The sequence below is a fragment of the Podarcis bocagei genome (genome assembly GCF_964188305.1).
Source record: "Podarcis bocagei genome assembly, chromosome: 11".
Classification (NCBI taxonomy): domain Eukaryota; kingdom Metazoa; phylum Chordata; class Lepidosauria; order Squamata; family Lacertidae; genus Podarcis; species Podarcis bocagei.
The window spans coordinates 47,351,175-47,369,093 of record NC_138136.1 but is presented as its reverse complement, the minus strand read 5'-3'; the positions used below and the strand labels follow the sequence as shown (position 1 = coordinate 47,369,093).

Sequence of the window (17,919 nt, the reverse complement as noted above, 5' to 3'; positions counted from 1 at the left end):
CCAAGCCAAAGGCCAGGTGGAACAACTCTGTCTTACAGGCCCTGCGGAAAGAAATCAGATCCCGCAGGGCCCTGGTCTCGTGAGATAGAGCGTTCCACCAGGCCGGAGCCAGTGTTGAAAAGGCCCTGGCTCTGGTTGAAGCTAATCTAACTTCCTTAGGGCCTGGGTCCACTAGGGTGTTGCTATTTATGGACCTTGAGGCAGTTATCATTTCTATACATTGTGCTTTAGATTGAACAAAAAAGGGGAGGGAGGGAGGTTGCAGCAAGAAGAGTAGAATAGATTCTGGACCCATGAAGCTTATAGCCTTATTTCTTATATAATGCAGCAATGTGGTAAACTGTCTTCCCTCTAGCATTCAATCCTACAATTGTGGGCTTTCTGCAAATGATGAATGCTATTACATGAGCATGGATCCTACACGGGTCTTTCCCAGCCAATAGGTACCCAGCGGTAAGAGGCAACACTGGAACAGGCTGGACTCTAGGTTTTGATTGATTTTAGACTTTCTACTTTATCTCACATTTTACATTGCTGCAGACTGCTTTGACTTGTGTTAGGCTGCAAAGCAGCTTATAAATTTGTAAAAACAACAACAAAACCCCACAACCCAGTTATTATAAAATGCCACTGGTGTACAAGGCAAACCAGAAAACACCTACCTGTTTCTCCCCGCAAATAACTTCAACCTGACACTGCAGCTTGATTTGCTTAAAATTGCCATCCAAGTGCCATGACAAAGTGACATTAGTTGGGCTTTCGTTCCTCACAGTGAACCGAGAAGGTGGTCTTGGATGAACTGGTGAAAAAAAAGATGCAAAGTGTTAAAAACAAATCCTTGTTTTTATTTATTTCATGCCAAACATGTGCTAGGTGCAGTACGGAAAGGTGGGCTAAAGGAGGGCCAGTGTGGTGTAGTGGTTTAGAGTTTTGGATGAGGACTTGGGACACTAGGGATCAAATCAGGGTGGATAAAAATGAATGATTAAGAAAAAAAAGTAAAACAAATCAGATTTTTTTTTATTTTAATCGGATTTTTTTGATTTAAATTGGATTTTTAAAATCAAATGCTTTTGGAGGAAAAAAATATCTAAAGATAATTTTCTATTTAAGTTACATTATAGTCCAAAGGCTATACATCAGGAAATAAGGATTTGTTTAAGTTTTTCATGTGTTTAACCACATCAGTCAACAAACATGAATGCATATGCTATAATGTTATTGTTTTGGTTAAATAAATTGTTTAAATTGTTATTAAGGAAATGATTATTTTCTCCTTCCAATAAAGAACAGCAGAAAAACATTGAACCTGTTAAAACTCACAAAAATTCCATAATTATTGGTCTATGTATTTCTAATAGTTTAACCAAATCAGTAATTTTTGATATACAGTAACTGTAAAAACTACTCTGAAAATTTATTATTCCAAAAATGAAACCTTCATCTGGTTGTCAACATTAAGATTATATTAGCAAGAATGAGTCTTTCTATAAAAAATCATTTAAATCAAGTCTTACTGACTAGTGATTTAAATCAAATCCACCCTTGTTCAAATACCCACCGAGTCATGAAAGTTGCTGGTTGACCTTGAGTCATTCAGTCTCTCAGCCCAGCCTAATGCACAGGGCTATTGTTGCAATGATAAAACAGGGAACGGGAGAATCACGTAAGCCACTTGGTGCAGTATCGCTTGCCTGACTTCTCTCTGCCTTAGCCACCGCTGGACACCAGGACACAGAAGGGCAGCAGCAAGGGAGCAATGAGGTCAGCAGGATGCAAACATCCTGGCAGTAACATCGGATAGGTTCTGCTGGTGTGTTTGCCCTGCACTCACCTTGCTCCTCTCCATTCCAGTATTCAGAAGTATGCTCCCAAGGGCAGAACAACCTAACACCGAGTAAAAAATGATCCACAGAAAACATCTGGCTTGGAGTTGGGAGTGTGGCGGAAGGGAGCCACCAATTGCCTGGCCAATATAAAGGTATATAAGGACATAATTTGTGGGACAGGACACTGCTGCCACCAGTGGGTGGGTGCCATTATAGTGAAATGACACTTTGCGATGAGGTCATTTCAGCAATGGCGTCTACCAACAGAATTTCACCTCTGATGGTGCCTGAAATGCCCTGATTTTCTGGTCTGCAAATTAGGCTGCCCAATTAGAAGGGCCATTTCAAGGCAGCCTTAGAGAATATATGAATAAGGTAAAAGGTAAAGGACCCCTGGACAGTTAAGTCCAGTCATAGGAGACTATGGGGTTGAGGCGCTCATCTTGCTTCCAGACCAAGGGAGCTGGCATTTGTTCACACACAGTTTTCTGTGTCGTGTGGCCAGCTACTGGCACACGGAGGACCATGACGAACAGAAACGCTGTTCCCCTTCTCACCACAGTGGTGCCTATTTATCTACTTGCACTGGTGTGCTTTTGAACTGCTAGGTTGGCAGGAGCTGGGACAGAGCAATGGGAGCTCACCCCGTTACGGGGATTTGAACTGCTGACCTTCTGACTGGCAAGCCCAAGAGGCTGAGTAGTTTGGACCACAGCGCTACCTGCATCCTGAATATATGAATAGGATGCCCCTAGAATGATCAGATTAAATCCAGCAGTTAAAACAAACAGTTAAAATAAGCTTTAGTTCTGACTGAGACAGAGAAGAACTACATAATGAACGTTGAATACATACATGGGATATCTCTGGTTTTTTGTAAAATGATCATTATAGGGTTGCGCACGGATTACTGAATGGGAACTTCTAAAATACAGTAAGCCCAAGAAACAGATTCTTACCTTTACGATGTATATCAATTAAGAGGGAGGTTGCTGACCGACCAAGTTGATTGAAAGCTTGGACTGTGAAATTATAGACGGTCTGGTTGTTCAGAACTTGCATCGTATAGTTATATTCTACGTTGGATTTTACATGGAAAAGTGTAACATTAATCCCAGATACACTGCAAATTTAAAATTTAAAGGGGGGAAAAGATCAATATCCAAGCAATACCTTTGATAAAAAGTTAATTCAAAGCCTTTTGTTATTTGCTGAAGATGTATATAGTTAGATTGCGTCAGATCAGCTTTAAGAAAATTGGGGAACGTTCATGAAAAGATGTTGAATTTAAGTGTGAAAGAACCTAGAAGTCCTGGGTTCCTCTCAACTAATTGTAACCAATTTCCTGTAACCAATTGTAAAAAGTACATCTTTACTTTCATTTTTAAGGACGCAGAGTAATTATCTTGGCTCAGCTAATGTACTCACAAAATATTTTTAATATTTACTTCCTCTTCATTTTTCCTTTCCTCCATTCTTACTAAGTAAACCCAAATTAAAAACTTAGCTGAGCCCCAGGGACTATCAATGGGCCTTTTGACTACTAAAGGTTTTGTAGAATTCTTCCCAGCATTGCCAAGAGGGCCTTATCTTTTAAACCATTTTTTGGCACAACGATTTTGTTGTTGTGTATATTGTCCTAAGTGCTGTTACTGCACAGCAAAGTTTGACTAACTAGATGTCATCAGGGCATACTTCTGTTCTCTGATGGGGTAGGATCACTCAAGTGAACAAGGCCAGGAAAAAGCAGCAGCTGGGATTGGGGTGGAGAGGTCAACACAGCAAGAAAAGCAGCAGCTATGGGAACATATGAAGCTGCCTTTTGCACACCTAAGAGGTGACTTAATGAGGCCAACTTCCAGGGGCTGAGATCACTTTGCCCCCCTCAATAAAATATTTGAGGGGGCCGTGGTCCCTCAAAGTTGACGGAAGTTGCCTTTTGAATGATTATGCATGGTAGGCTTATTTGGGCTGCCCCAATTTTTATTCAAGTTGGCACCTCTGATGTGCCTTATTCAGATATGGGAATATGTGTATCTGAAGAAGTGTGCATGCACACGAAAGCTCATACCAAGAACTAACTTAGTTGGTCTTTAAGGTGCTACTGGAAGGAATTTTTTTATTTCAGATATGGGAAGACATTCCTTCATTCCCATAGCATTAGTTCAGAAAAGAAGTAAGTAAGTAAGTAAGTAAGTAAGTAAGTAAGTAAGTAAGTAAAATAATTTATTGCTTATAGCCTGCCCATCTGGCAGGCTTCCAACAAAATTTTAAAAACACAATAGAACATCAAACATTAACAACTTCTCTAAACAGGGCTGCTTTCAGATGCCTTCTAAAAGTCAGAAGGGTGTTTATTTCCTTGACCTCTGATGGGAGGGCATTCCACAGGGAGGGCGCCACTACCAAGAAGGCCCTCTGCCTGGTTCCCTGTAACCTCACTTCCCGCAGGGAGGGAACTGCCAGAAGGCCCTCAGAGCTGGACCTCGGTGTCCAGGCTGAACGATGGGGGTGGAGACGCTCCTTCAGGTACACTGGGCCAAGGCCATTTATGGCTTTAAAGGTCAGCACCAACACTTTGATTGTGCTCGGAAACATACTGGGAGCCAGCGTAGATCTTTCAGGACCGGTGTTACATGGTCTCGGTGGCTACTTCCGTATCTCTATTCATTACTTTGAATATCTACTTTGTGGTGGGAGATGGGGAATGGTGGTAGCCAAAATCTAACCCCCCACGGGCAATTCTTATTCCAAGGAGGGGAGGGTGGGTGTGTTTTTGAGAGAGCTGCTGTGTTGGTTTGTGAGGATGACTGTTTGAATAGCCATCTGCAAGGAAATCTTGGACCGGAGGGCAAACAGCTTCTCCTCTGTGGAGGATCCTTGGGCTAACTGGGTCTCCTTTTGGGGTGGCCACTGGTTCCAACCAATCAGTTCTCCTGTGATTCCCTCCTTAAGTCTTCTCATGATGACAACTTCATCTGAGCTACAGAAGGATTCAGGGGCCTCTCATGCTCGACTCTCCTCTAAGGTGAGCGTTACTAACTCCCTGAGATTTGTTTCTGATCCTGAGCTTAGCAAAAAAAATTAAGCACCAATAATTTCCACCCATCATAGTTCAGATATGTGGTACATATAGCACTATGAACTGCACAAGCACACAGCACTGCTGGGATTTTAGATTTCTTGTTTTTAGACAAGCCCCATTCTGTAGACTTAAAAAGCAGTTTAAAACAAATGGCACTTTTTATCCATAAAAGGGTATCTCACAAGACATGTCTGCAAACTGTACCATGTTTAAGGAGACCGTTAACATTCACCTTTCAGAAAATCTGTAACGTGTTCCTCTTAATGGGCCGAATAACCAAGTGGACCTTCCACGTTTCCAAGAGCAGGTTATTTTTTTCAAGTCCCTGGTTTCACAACTAAAATTCTGAGGAACATCAGGAGGGTCTATAAGGAAAGAAGAAAGAAGGAGCGGCGTGTGTTAGCAGTTAAAATATAGATGCACACACTTGCTGAACCCTTTACAACATTCATCTTCAGAAGTTAGTGTTTAAGTCAGAAGGTCTCTTCTGTGATATCACAGAAATCTGAAATTTGCTTATTTATTTATATACTACTATTCACAAAAGAAATGAGAGCAGTTTACAACAAGTGCACATAAAATCATGCAATAAAAAACATATGAAGAAATCAGAAACCAGCTAGCTATCATGGAAATATGTAATAGTAATAGCAGTGGCGTAGCGTGGGGGTGCAGGGGGGGGCAGCCGCACCGGGCGCAACATCTGGGGGTTAGGGTTAGGGGGTGCAAATCCATGGGTTAGGGGGCGCAAATTACTTGCCTTGCCCCGGGTGCTAACAACCCACGCTACGCCACTGAGTAATAGTAATAATAATTTATGCCCCACCCATCTGGCTGGGTTGCCCCAGCCACTCTGGGAGGCTTCCAACACACACAAAAACATATTAAAATGTCCTGATACAGGGCTGCCTTCAGATGCCTTCTAAAATTTGTGTAGTTCTTTGAAGCAGAAAGATTTTCATTGGGCGTTTAAAAGTTGAAACAGAAGGCACTTGCTGAATCTCTATTGGCAAAGCATTCCAGAAAATAACAACTCTAAAGGCCCCGTCTCTTGTTTTTGTTAAACTTGAGCCTCGCCAGCTCAGGGAATGGCTCACAATGCTCTTGCAGATGATCTCAATGATCAAGCTGGAATATCAGGATTCAGGCGGTTCCTGAAGTACCTATGACCAAGGTTGTTTAGAGCTTTGTAGAATAAAACAAGGCCCTTGGAACCTGGCTCAGCAGCAGATGGGCAGCCAGTGTGAATGTTTTAGCAATGGCGTCCAATGTTGCCAACCAGATGCCCACCCCGGCAATATGTCTGCCACATTCTGCACCAGCTGGACCTTCTAAACCAAGCCAAGGGCAGCACATTACAGTAATCTAGGCTCAAGGTTGCCAGCGCATGGGCTAGAGTAGCTAGTCTATCCCCATCTAAGCTGGGGAACCAGACAATGCTGGTAAAAAGGAACTGCTAGCCACATGGGACACTTGGGCCTCTAGTCACACAGATACAGGTGAAACTGAAAAGATTAGAAAATGGTGGAAAAGTTCCTTTATTTCACTAATTCAACTTCAAAGGGGAAACTAATATATGAGATAGACTCATGACATGCAAAGCGAGATATGTCAAGCCTAAAGTTGAAAGCCCCAAATTAACAATCTCAGAAAATTAGAATATTCAATGAAATCAGCAAAACAAGGATTGCAAATTGAGCAAGATTGGACCTCTGAGAAGTAGAAGCACATCTCACTCTGCTCTACATGTCATGAGTCGATCTCATATATTAGTTTCACCATTCAAGTTGAATTCCTGAAACCAATGAACCTTCCCACGATATTCTAATTTTTCGAGTTTCACCTGTATATCCAGGAGGATCCCCAAGTTATCCCCATGCTCCTTCAGAGGGAGTGAAACCCAATCCAGAACAGCTAAGCTTGCCCATCTCCCAGACACAAGCACCACCCCACCCAAAGAGTCTCCAGGATTCATGCAATTTATTGGGCCTTCTCCAATTCAACCACCAATCCAGAGCTTTCACAGCCTCTCCCGATTCAGACATTACTTGCAGCTATCACTAGAGAAGCGACCATTCCGAAAGTTTATATACTTACAGCCAGCAAAGAGAACGCTTCCTTCATATTTAATCCCATCCAGTCGACAAACTACATTTTTGCCAGAACCCCCAGGTATGGCGTTTTGGACGTGGCCTGACACGCTCCAGTTGGAGAGTCGAGAGTAATTCAAGACCTGAATGTCATACGTCAGGTAGTCCAGGTGTTCTCCTTTCTTCCACACACAACAGAACGTCATATTGGAACCTACTGGCACCACTCTGTCTTGAGGAAACACTGCTCTGTAAGAGCCCGTATCATTCCCTAAAAACAGAAAGGAACAGGGATGACCACATCCTCTAGGTTATTTAAGTTCAGTTCAGCAGCAGCAGCAGCAGAATGACATTTGTAGCCACAATCTCTCAGGAATTGTTCTGAGGTAAGCAGCAGGGACAAGAAGAAAGTGTGCCAGAAGACAGAGGAAGGAATTGTTTCCAATCAGCAGTTTTCAAACAACTGCATTCTTTGTCCTCGTTTTCTCTACAGATTGTGTGTTTGAGGAGTCGTTTCATTTCATCTCAGGAAAAGGGAACGGGTCCTTTGTCAATCAATACAGTAGCAAAAATATGGAGTGCCCCCCCCCCAGCAAGATGTTCCGAAATACCCGGTCAGGCAAACAAATATTGCTTACCCATTTACATTGTGAAAAAGGAAGGCAATACACTCTCAAATCTGCAAGAAGAGGTCACCAGCCCTCGCCTCAGGGATGCTTGAGGGTTTTCACAGAATCATAGAATCATAACAACTTATTTTGCAGCACCCTTCATTCATTCAACACACCAATCATCCTGTGCATCGGGATCGGGACTCACAATTTTTGTTCCCATTTTGAGCATCTTACCGGGAATATTTGCGAGCTGGCTCCATTCACTCCACTTCTTGTCCCCAGGATATGTGTCCTCGCGGAAAAAACAGCGGATCTTGACATAGTGTGTGGTGCACTGAAAATCCAGGTCAGATTTCCAGCTCCACCGGAGGAGGCTGTCCTCACGAGTTAAGTTGGAGTGATAGGTCTCCTAAAGATGTAAAAGAAATGTCACTGTGTGCCTGTGTGTATAGAAAACCTGCACATTTCAGCTTCCTATTGTTATTTTCAGATTAGGTTTAAGATTCTGGCTAATAAGCTGCAGATATTTACTTACTTACTTATTTATTTAAACAATGTATATACTCAGTTTAATTACAATAACTTCTAAGCAGTGTATGAAAAAAGATCTCAATTCAATGAAACTGAATTGAGCATGAATCTGACATGCTGTTTGGTGTGTTTCTCCACCCATATAAAGTAGGTTAGGCTGACAGGCCACAATTGTTCCAAGATCACCTAGTGAGTTGTGTGTGTGTGTGTGTGTGTGTGTGTGTGTGTGTGTGTAGAGAGAGAGAGAGAGAGAGATTTGAATCCAGATCTTCCTAGCCCATATCTGACATTAACCACAATGTCTACATATACAAAGAATGAATTCAAGCAATACAATTGGCACTTCATTTTTTGGAAAGCATTGGAATATAAAGTTGAGAAAAAGAGATAGGCCATCAGACACACACACACACACACAGAGACACACACACAGAGAGAGAGAGAGAGAGAGAGAGAGAGAGAGAGAGAGAGAGAGAGAGAGATGGACCACGTACTAGTGCAACTTCTTCCATGGGATCTTTACGCAGGATCTGAATTTGCCAAGTAGCTTCCATCTCCATTGGAAAGGCTGAGCCGCCATCGTACCACTCCAGAGTCAATATGTCAGTTGAGAAGTTGGCAGTCAGGTTGTGAATCACTGGGGTGGGAGGGACAAAGGCTGTGTGGGGAAGAGAAAGGGACAGGAACCCAATTCAGAACTAATTCAGTGCCAATAACAGTCGCAAGAACACCACATAATTCCTGCTTCTCCTCCCCAATCTGAGTTTTAAAAAAATTATTTACATGAAACCTTTGTGCTTATTCATAAGGTTGGATGCCCTCAGCTGTTTTTCTACCACAAGGTAGAGTTCCACTTATTGTCCAGTGCGGAAAAACATGAATTCCCCCCGAAACTGGTTTTTTTAAAAAAAAAGGTTTCCCCAATGTGTATTTTTTCACAGTGTGCCTGACCCTTTACATGAGCCAGCTTGATGCAACTCTCAGAAGGAATGTGTCAGCTGATGAGAGCAACTGAGGATATACTTTAAAAGGGGGGGGGACCATGCACCAGGTGGATCTTCTGGTATAAAAATAAAGTAGATCTCACTAGTCTGAAGTTGGCCCATCCCTGCCCTACAGTAAGTTTCCTATTAAATAGGGGGCACAGCCCAGGAGAAGTTTAAAGCACAGCTAAGTTCCACTGATTCCAACAGAAGGGAGTTAAGCACATGGTTGGCGACTATGGAATTTGCAGGTGCTCAGCTTTGGCCAGACTGCACTCAAAGAACACAATAGCCTCTTTCAGCTTAGATCTGCTATAAGTACCTCAAGGCAGGCAGCAGCGTCCAAGCCATGCTCTTATATAGCAAGACCCTGAAAAACCTGTACTGTTGAACATTACGGCATTGTCAAACATTACTGTTTCAAAAGCTAGAAAGAGCAGTGGCGAAGAGAGAGCGCTTTATGCTCACACAATATTGGGCTACTTCCAAACATATAATTAGAGGCCAAATTATTATGAAAGATGAGGTGCTTTTGTGGAAGATTACTGCCTGGCTGAATTCCAAGACAGAAAATCGCTTCTAGTTAATTCTACAACCTCTGTATTCTCAACATGGAGAACTCTCCCTTTCAATTTTTAAACAGAAATTGCAATATGGTTTTATGACGGGCAAAGCCCCAAAGCGGACTATACTTCTGGGGATATGATGATTACATACAAACACACTCACACACTTTGTGCTACGCATTGAAATCTGAGACCATCAAATTTTAAAACTCCAACATATAACTTTTTATGCAACACCCTAGGTCCTGAGTGACAGAAAGAGACTGAGAAAAGGCATGGCTGCACACTAATTTTGTATTTATTTATCAGATATGTATACCTGCCCATCAGTAAACATTACCTGGGTTGTAACTTAACAAGCTTTGTAGCTTACAAGCAAAATATTACATCCACATCATTAAAAACCAATCAGAAGGAGGTTTTCTGCCATCTGTGTCAGACACAGCATAAAATAATTGTACAGTCTGGATGAATAAAAAGGTTGTCAGCTGGTGCCAAAAATATCACAGAGAAGACACACAGGAGAGCCTATCTGGGGAGGCTGCTCCAAAGCTGTGGCGCCACCACCAATGAGGCCCTCTGCTTGTTAGCCACCCTGCTTCACGTCACATGTGTATGAGTTAGAAGACCAGGAACAGTCACCTTCCATGTGGATAGAGAGGTCCAATGTGTCTGTTACATTTTTATATAGGCTCATGCCTGGTCCACACATCACAGTGAGCCAAAATATGGCTCTCACAGCTATAACAGTATTCATCATATTAACTAGGCCTGATAGAAATAGGGAGTCTAACAACCTATGGATGGCCATAGATCCCCTATCCAAACACTAGGCCTTTAGGTGAAATATAGCCTCTACCTCATTGGTTGACCTACAGGGTGTATTGTAGATTTTCTGTTTAAAGGAAATATGGTTTAAAGGAAACTACTAACTTATTAGCTCTAGCTTATTATACTAACTAGCTCTAACTTATTATAGGAGAAATAAAAAAGTTCCTTCCAGTAGCACCTTAAAGACCAACTAAGTTAAGTTACTTAGTTGGTCTTTAAGGTGCTACTGGAAGGAACTTTTTTATTTTGACTATGGCAGACCAACACGGCTACCTATCTGTTATTATAGGAGCTTGGAGCAAAGAGCAAAGAGGAGGGATGAAAAGGCTCTGTGAGCTACTCAAAGGCTTGGATGTATCTTGACTTAATGATGAACTGAGATGTCATCAGCTGAACCAGCTTGTTAACAGTGTAGAAGAAAGGCCAGACTTTGTATAAAGACAGCGTAAGCTTACCAATATCCTTATCAGTCAGCTCAAATGTGTTTTCGGCTATCACTTTTCCAGACTGACTCACGGTGGATATCTTTATTTGATTAGAGGCAAATGAGATCAGTTTATCAATCTGCGCCGTTTTCTCCTTTGTTGTTAAGCAGGAAGTCCTGGAGGGGTGGGGGGAATTAAGATGAAATTAGTCATGTCACAACTCAGGTAGGGACAGGCTGAAATCAAGCATTTTAGAAACATTCATGGAAGACCAGCAAAATAAACAACAGAGAAGTCTGCAGAGCGCCATCCTCCCTCTCTTGGTATCTCCATATCAAAGCCTGCCAAAATAATAAAATAAAATAGTCATACCTCGGGATAAATATGCTTCAGGTTGAATGCGTTCGGGTTGCGCTCCGTGGCGCTGTAAAAATGACGTCACACGCATGCGCGGAAGTGGCGAAACGCAACCCGTGCACTCACTGTCGCGTCATACGTTATGTTCAGGATGCGAATGGGGCTCCGGAATGGATCCCGTTCACATCCTGAGGTGCCACTGTAAAATAAAATATATTATTCATACCCCACCCATCTGGGCGGCTCCCAACAAGAAGATTAAACAGAATAAAACATCAAACATGTTGCGACAATTTATAATTCAGAATTGAAACTTACTGTGTATGAGCAAACACCTTCGCTACCCAAATTATGCACTTAGCGGTGTTAAAGCGAAAGTTTAAAATGTTTATGTGTGTTGCTGTAAATGTATGAACAAAGCAGAAATTGCATTTATGCGGCAAAATGTTCCAGCTGTCTCCTTCATTTGTGTTGCTTTTAAATCAGAGCAGCTAATGAGGGAAGAAGCCACAGAAAATTTTGCCACAGGAATAAAATCTGTGTTTATTTCATCACGGTGATTAACCGAATCCCAAAAGAGATCCAGGGAAAACTCATGCAAAATGCTGGGTGTGTGCACGTGTGAGTATTAGGAGCCCCTGATCCCAAGTTATTCTCTCCCCCCACCCGTCATTGCTATCCCAATACTAATATCTGGGGATGGGAGCCATAGTTCAGGGTGCACAGCAAGGGATGGGCAAATCTATCTCAGTCGTTACTGCCTTGCTTCCACTTGTGGATGTCTTGAAGTGGGCCTTGCAGCCTTCTCATGCAGATTTTTTAAGGATAACTCCAGAGAAGTCCTTTAAAAATCTGCAGGGAGGGGGGCGACTGTTAAGTTGTGGGTGAACAGATCAGACGACACAGGAATTCTTCAAACAGCACTTGTTTATTCACAAGCCAGGACAGAACTGAACTGAAGGGTTCAGTCAGCCTGCTTATATAGAGCTCCAGTACGCTACTGTAACAACTTTCTAAAACTATCCAATCACTGGACGTCACTTTCGATCCCTTATTTGCATAACTATCTACAGTATCCCCCTACAGGCCCAGGGTGAGAACTTCAGTACATAACAGCGACACACTAAAAAACAAAACAAATTGAGGTATACGTACAGCACCTTGTTCTCTTTCACTTGCTTGAACACTGCAGCCCTGACACACAATGTAAAAAAACATTTTTAAAATATTTGGAAAAAAGCAAAGGAAGCCATTTCACAGTTTCACAGTTTCTTATGTAATTTTACATTGTGGGTAGAAAATGTTGTACTGCTGAGCCTTTTTTAAAAGACATACAATTGCCCTTCATATATGTACAATTACACAGGGAGCTTCCTACACATTTTTTCCCCTTTCTGTACACTATTTTTAAAAGCATTTAAACCAAAACCTCCAGGTGCTGTACTTTTGAGCTGCTCTTCAAGCAGTTTTACAGTGTTCCAGGAAGAAAAAAGAGCGAGCAATCCCTCAGTAAATATTTCACCTTGTTCAGCTTGTAAATATTGCACTCGAAAAGTCCTCAGAAAGGGTTTATAGATCCTTTGGACTGAATCGCATACCCTTCCCATGGACTGGTTTGATAGCGTGAATAAAAATAATTGATTTTAAAACATAAATTGTTTATTTAAATTGACTTTTTTTTGGATTTTAATATAAAATGCTTTTGAGGAAAAATGTTCCTAAAGATTGTTTTCTATTTAAGTTACATTATAGTCCAAAGGAAATAAGGATTTGTTTTAAGTTTTTCATGTGTGCTAAAACTCGGTCTAAATTTTTTTTAATAAAAAAACCTGTTTAACCACATCAATTAACAAACATGTATACATATGCTATAATGTTATTGTTTTAGTTAAATAAATGGTTTAAATTGTTATTAAGGAAATGATTATTTTTCTCCTTCCAGTAGAAAGTACGGAAGAAAAGTCATCCAAATATAAACACTTAACTTATTAAACCTCACAATAATTTCATAATTATCTGTCTATGTATTTCTAATAGTATAACTAAATCAGTAATTTTTTATATAACTGTAAAAGCTACTCTGAAAATTTATTATTCCAAAAATGAAACCTTCATCTGGTTGTAAATATTAAGATTACACCAGCAATAATAAGTCTTTCTGTGAAAAAATTATTTAAATCAAGTCTTACTGACTAGTGATTTAAATCAATTTGATTGAAATCAAATCCACCCTGTTTGATAGGACAAATGAGATGGGGTTTGCAGCAGACTCTGACCTAGACTTTTCTTGTCATATCTAGATAAGAGCCCATACATGTGCATGTAAGAAAATCCCAGATTCACCCCTCAACACAGGCTGCATATAGCCATTCAGCTCCTTGGCTCTCTTTTAGTTATGGCTCTGGTCCCAAAAGGTTCTGAGAACGGCTTACAAAAGATGCTGACAATAAAGTCATATTAAAACGTAGGAATGGAAACAACTTGGTGTCCATATGATGCCAGGAGTACTAAGTATTCCCTATACTTCACACCAAAGTTTCTCTTCCACTGCTGTGATTGCTCTTCACCGCCATTCCCACCTGCTCAGTGTCATTACAGTGCAACTCTTCTGAGTAGCACGAGATTTAATCAGAACCAAGCCCTTATCTGACAAAGTCGGGCTGCTCGGCAACCGTGCTGTGGCTTGTTTGCTAAACACACTTGACCTTGCACTTGACTTGTCTCGACTTGGCCATTTTGTTGATAATGCAGAGGTATCCTCACATTGCCTTATTGCTGTCGCTTGGGTGAGTTTAGCCCGTGGATGGGGATGAAAGTTCTGGGAAAGGCCAAATGGATCTGTTCCAATGATCTTTATCTTTGGAAGTTTGCAGTGTTGTTTTTCTAGAAAAAGGTCCCAGAACTCACCATGAACACCTCCCTTGTTCTTAGAATGGCAATGGTGCTCACCTGAGAGATGCCAGAACTGGGGGGGGGGGGAGCCCAGGATGTTTGTTCTTCCTGGTTGGCGCTTGGCCGGTTTTGAGTATGTTTCCCAAGAGAAGGAATGGTTAAAACAGGTATGGGGAAACCCTAGCCTATAGGTCAGACTTGAACCAGCAGGCTATTCCTCACAAGCCATGCCCACCTTTTCCACAACTAACATCGTCTGCAGTAAGTCAAGACAGCACTGCTTTTCTATACAGTGGTACCTCAGGTTAAGTACTTAATTCATTCCAGAAGTCTGTTCTTAACCTGAAACTGTTCTTAACCTGAAGCACCACTTTAGCCAGTGGGGCCTCCTGCTGCCGCCACGCCGCCAGAGCACGATTTCTGTTCTCATCCTGAAGCAAAGTTCTTAACCTGAAGCACTATTTCTGGGTTAGCAGTGTCTGTAACCTGAAGCGTATGTAACCTGAAGCGTATGTAACCTGAGGTACCACTGTATGTTGCAGATTTGGGGGGTTGAGGCCTAAAGCCACCTCCGGGGTTCATGACAGTGATGAGATCCAAGTTGTGGATCTATAGTTCAGCTCTTCTCTACTCCAGCTTAGGAACACTGGAAGCTGCCTTATATTGAGTCAGACCATTAGGTCCATCTAGCTCAGGACTGTCTACACTGACTGGCAGCAGCCCTCCAAAATATCAGGCAAGAGTCTCTTCCAGGCCTACCTGGAGATTGAACCTGAGACCTTCTGCTCACAAGGCAGATGTTCCTCCACTGAGCTATGGCTCTTCCACCCTCCAGCTTACTAAACAATGACTACAAATTTCACCCAGGAACATAGCTTATAGGGCATCATGCCCAAGAAGGAAAGGAAATCAGTGTTACCTGCCACTGTGACAGAAAGAATACTCCACTCCATGACTAGCTGTGGAGGCAGTTGTCCATGTGCAGATAACCGTTTTGAAGTCGTGTGTTACACATGTCAAATTCTGAGGCGTGTGTGACGGATCTGGAATTACAACACAAATGAGGTTGAACATGAAGGTTACTGAACAGTATCATTATTATTTTTTCCCTATAGATAATTGAACATTAATGGAACAACAGAAGAAATCCATGCTCTGAAATCTGAAATAAAATCAAACTCAATCCGACATTCCTGTTTTCAAACACATTTTCCAACAGGAGGAAATGAAGGACAGTCTGAAACTTTAAAAAACACTTGCAGCTGTTTAGCAGTCTAGCCAGGATGCTCAAATATTCCAAACACATTTGAAGCATATTTACATCATGGACAAGCTGTTTGGATAGTCGTTCCCTGTCCTGGGGGAACCCTGCGAGCTGCAACTGTGAGGAGGGTGCTAGTGATCCCTAAGTGATAATACTCAGCCCACTTGCCATATTCTTTTAGCTTCCAGGATTCTTTGGGGAAAGTTGTAATAAAAAACAATTATTGAACAAGTAAACACAGTTCTAATTATTTTAGTGTCTAAAGTCATGGTGCTTTAAAGGAATTTGACTTGGGGGGAAATGGCCACACACGTACAGAATTATTCCATGAAGGATTGTTGTTGTTTTTTTTATAAAATTTTTATTGGTTTTACAACATTTTTAGGAAAAACAAACAAACACAAAAAGTGACAGACATACATGTATAGTTTCAAACATATTTTCATAAACCTCTTTTCTTGAACTTCCCCATACCCCCCCTCTCTGCATCCCAATGTCCATAGTTCAACAAGCAACTCCCAGTTGTTACTTTCTAATCTCTGTCATCTTAGTCTCTTTTATAGTCTAACCTTGTATCCCTGTACCCTTTTGCTTCTGAAAACCACAACATTTTAGCATTCATTAAATTTATAGTAGTCCTTAAGATAACTTTTAAATTTTCTCCATTCTTCTTCCACCGTCTCTTTTCGTTGATCACGGATTCTGCCTGTCATCTCGGCCAGTGACATATAGTCCATCACTTTCATCTGCCATTCTTCCAAAGTGGGTAAATCTTGTGTCTTCCAATACTTTGCGATAAGTATTCTTGCTGCTGTTGTGGCATACATGAAGAAAGTTCTATCTTTCTTTGTCACCAATTGGCCGACAATGCCCAAGAGGAAGGCCTCTGGTTTTTTAGAAAAGGTACATTTAAGTACCTTTTTCATTTCATTATAGATCATTTCCCAAAAGGCCTTTATCTTCGGGCATGTCCACCAAAGGTGATAGAAAGTACCTTCAGTCTCTTTACACTTCCAACATTTATTGTCGGGCAAATGATAGATTTTTGCCAGTTTGACTGGGGTCATGTACCACCTGTAAACCATCTTCATAATGTTTTCCTTTAAGGCATTACATGCCGTAAATTTAATACCGGTGTTCCATAACCATTCCCAGTCAGCTGACATAATGTTATGTCCAACATCCTGAGCCCACTTAATCATAGCCGATTTAACTGTTTCATCCTGTGTGTTCCATTTCAACAACAAGTTGTACATTCTAGATAAATTCTTAGTATTGGGTTCTAACAGTTCGGTCTCTAGTTTTGATTTTTCCACCTGGAAACCGATTTTCCTATCCTGTTTAAAAAATTCCATTATTTGGCGATATTGAAACCAATTTTCTACTTTATGCTTCAATTTCTCCTGACTTTGTAGTTTGAATTTATCTCCATCCTGTTCTAAGATTTCCCAATACTTCGGCCATCCGACCTCCATATTGAGTTTCTTCACTGCTTTAGCCTCCACTGGTGACACCCATCTAGGGGTTTTATTTTCCAATAGATCTTTATATCTTATCCAAACATTAAATAATGCTTTTCTAACAATGTGATTTTTAAAGGCGCTGTTAACTTTATCATACCAAAGATATGCATGCCAACCGAAAGCATTATTGAAACCTTCCAGATCCAAGACATCCGTGTTCTCGAGGAGCATCCATTCTTTCAGCCAGCAAAAGGCTGCTGCCTCATAATACAATTTTAGGTCCGGCAGGGCAAAACCCCCTCTTTCTTTAGCGTCAGTCAATATTTTAAATTTAATTCGGGGCTTTTTGCCCTGCCAGACAAATTTCGAGATGTCTTTGTGCCACCTCTTAAAACATTCCATCTTGTCAAGAATCTGCAAGGTCTGAAACAAAAATAACATTCTAGGCAATACATTCATTTTAATTACTGCAATTCGGCCTAACATTGACAGTTTCAAATTTGACCATATTTCTAGATCTTTTTTAATTTCTGACCAACATTTTTCATAGTTGTCCTTATACAAATTCGCATTCTTAGATGTTAAATAAACCCCTAGGTATTTCACCTTCTTGACCACAGTCAAACCTGTTTCCTCTTGAAATTTCTCCTTTTCCATATCTGTTAGATTTTTCCCTAAAACTTTAGTTTTTTGCTTATTCAACTTAAATCCAGCTACCTGGCCAAATTGTTGTATTATTTCTAGGACCTTTTTCGTACTAGTGTTTGGCTCTTGCAAAGTCAATACTAGGTCATCTGCATACGCTCTTAACTTATACTGTTTAGCTCCGACCTGCACACCTTTGACCTGCTGGTCATTTCTTATCATGTTCAGCAACACCTCCAGAACTGAAATAAAAAGTAATGGGGAAATTGGGCACCCCTGTCGTGTTCCTTTTTCTATCTTAAGTTCCTCAGTCACAACATTATTTACAATCAGTTTAGCTTTTT

The 17,919-nt window shown here is 41.2% G+C and overlaps 1 protein-coding gene across 11 annotated transcripts in view; it reads right to left on the bottom strand.

Moving 5' to 3' along the window:
* Positions 1-17,919, bottom strand: part of LIFR (LIF receptor subunit alpha) — a 105,448-nt gene that overhangs the window by 29,925 nt on the left and 57,604 nt on the right. For all 11 annotated transcript variants that reach the window (XR_014012841.1, XR_014012842.1, XR_014012843.1 and 8 more), the window contains exons 3-10: positions 15,123-15,246; positions 10,985-11,130; positions 8,644-8,807; positions 7,853-8,027; positions 7,012-7,275; positions 5,147-5,279; positions 2,789-2,952; positions 663-799 (exon numbers count right to left, since the gene is read on the bottom strand). Coding sequence is in view for 6 of the 11 variants with exons in the window: in XM_081212706.1 (XP_081068832.1) it covers positions 663-799; positions 2,789-2,952; positions 5,147-5,279; positions 7,012-7,275; positions 7,853-8,027; positions 8,644-8,807; positions 10,985-11,130; positions 15,123-15,246 (1,307 nt within the window). In the remaining 5 variants the exon portion in view is untranslated. The remainder of the gene's footprint in view (positions 1-662; positions 800-2,788; positions 2,953-5,146; positions 5,280-7,011; positions 7,276-7,852; positions 8,028-8,643; positions 8,808-10,984; positions 11,131-15,122; positions 15,247-17,919) is intronic.